The sequence below is a fragment of the Suricata suricatta genome, chromosome 11, assembly GCF_006229205.1.
Source record: "Suricata suricatta isolate VVHF042 chromosome 11, meerkat_22Aug2017_6uvM2_HiC, whole genome shotgun sequence".
Lineage (NCBI taxonomy): Eukaryota > Metazoa > Chordata > Mammalia > Carnivora > Herpestidae > Suricata > Suricata suricatta.
In genome coordinates this window covers 14656928-14657648 of record NC_043710.1, presented here as the reverse complement: position 1 = coordinate 14657648, position 721 = coordinate 14656928, and the positions used below count along the sequence as shown (strand labels likewise).

General features: G+C 31.6%; 1 protein-coding gene across 1 annotated transcript in view; it reads left to right on the top strand.

Annotated features, from left to right (window-relative positions):
- LOC115271732 (olfactory receptor 4A47-like) overlaps positions 1-155 on the top strand; it is a gene marked incomplete at its 3' end in the record, with an annotated part of 2941 nt that extends 2786 nt beyond the window's left edge. The window contains exon 2 of the mRNA XM_029914663.1: positions 148-155. Coding sequence (XP_029770523.1) covers positions 148-155 — 8 coding nt within the window. The remainder of the gene's footprint in view (positions 1-147) is intronic.
- Positions 156-721: the final 566 nt, after the last annotated feature.

The following is a 721-nucleotide window of genomic DNA, read 5'->3' as shown; positions in this document are numbered from 1 at the left end:
ATTTATTTTGGTTAGCATAATACACTCTAGTTCTAACCATGTTGCTGCAAATAGAAAATTTCATTCTTTTTGACATATGAGTAATATTACATTGTATATACACCACATCTTTATCTATTCATCAGTTTATGGACATTTGGGCTCTTTCTATAATTTGGACACTGTTATAAACATTGGAGTGCATGTGAACCTTCCAATTAGCATTTTTGTATCCTTTGGATAAATACCTCGTAGTGTGGTTTGCTGAGTTGTAGAGTAGTTCTATTTTTAATTTTTTGAGGAACCTCCATACTGTCCTTGAGTGGTTGTACTAGTTTGCATTCCCACCAAGGGTGCAAAAATGTTCCCCTTTCTCTGCATCTTCACGAACATCTGTTGTTTCCTGAGGTGTTAATTTTAACTATTCTGACAGATGTGAGGTGGTATCTCATTGTAGTTTTGATTTGTTTTCTCTGATGATAAATGATGTTGAGCATCTTTTCATGTGTTTGTTAGAAGTTTGGATATCTTCTTTGAAAAAGTTTTTATTCATGTCTTCTGCCCATTTTTTCACTGGACTATTTGTATGTTGGGTGTTGAGTTTGGTAAGTTTCTTTCTTTCTTTCTTTCTTTCTTTCTTTCTTTCTTTCTTTCTTTCTTTCTTCTTTCTTTCTTTCTTTCTTTCTTTCTTTCTTTCTTCTTTCTTCTTTCTTTCTTTTATTAAAAAATTTTAATGTTTTAT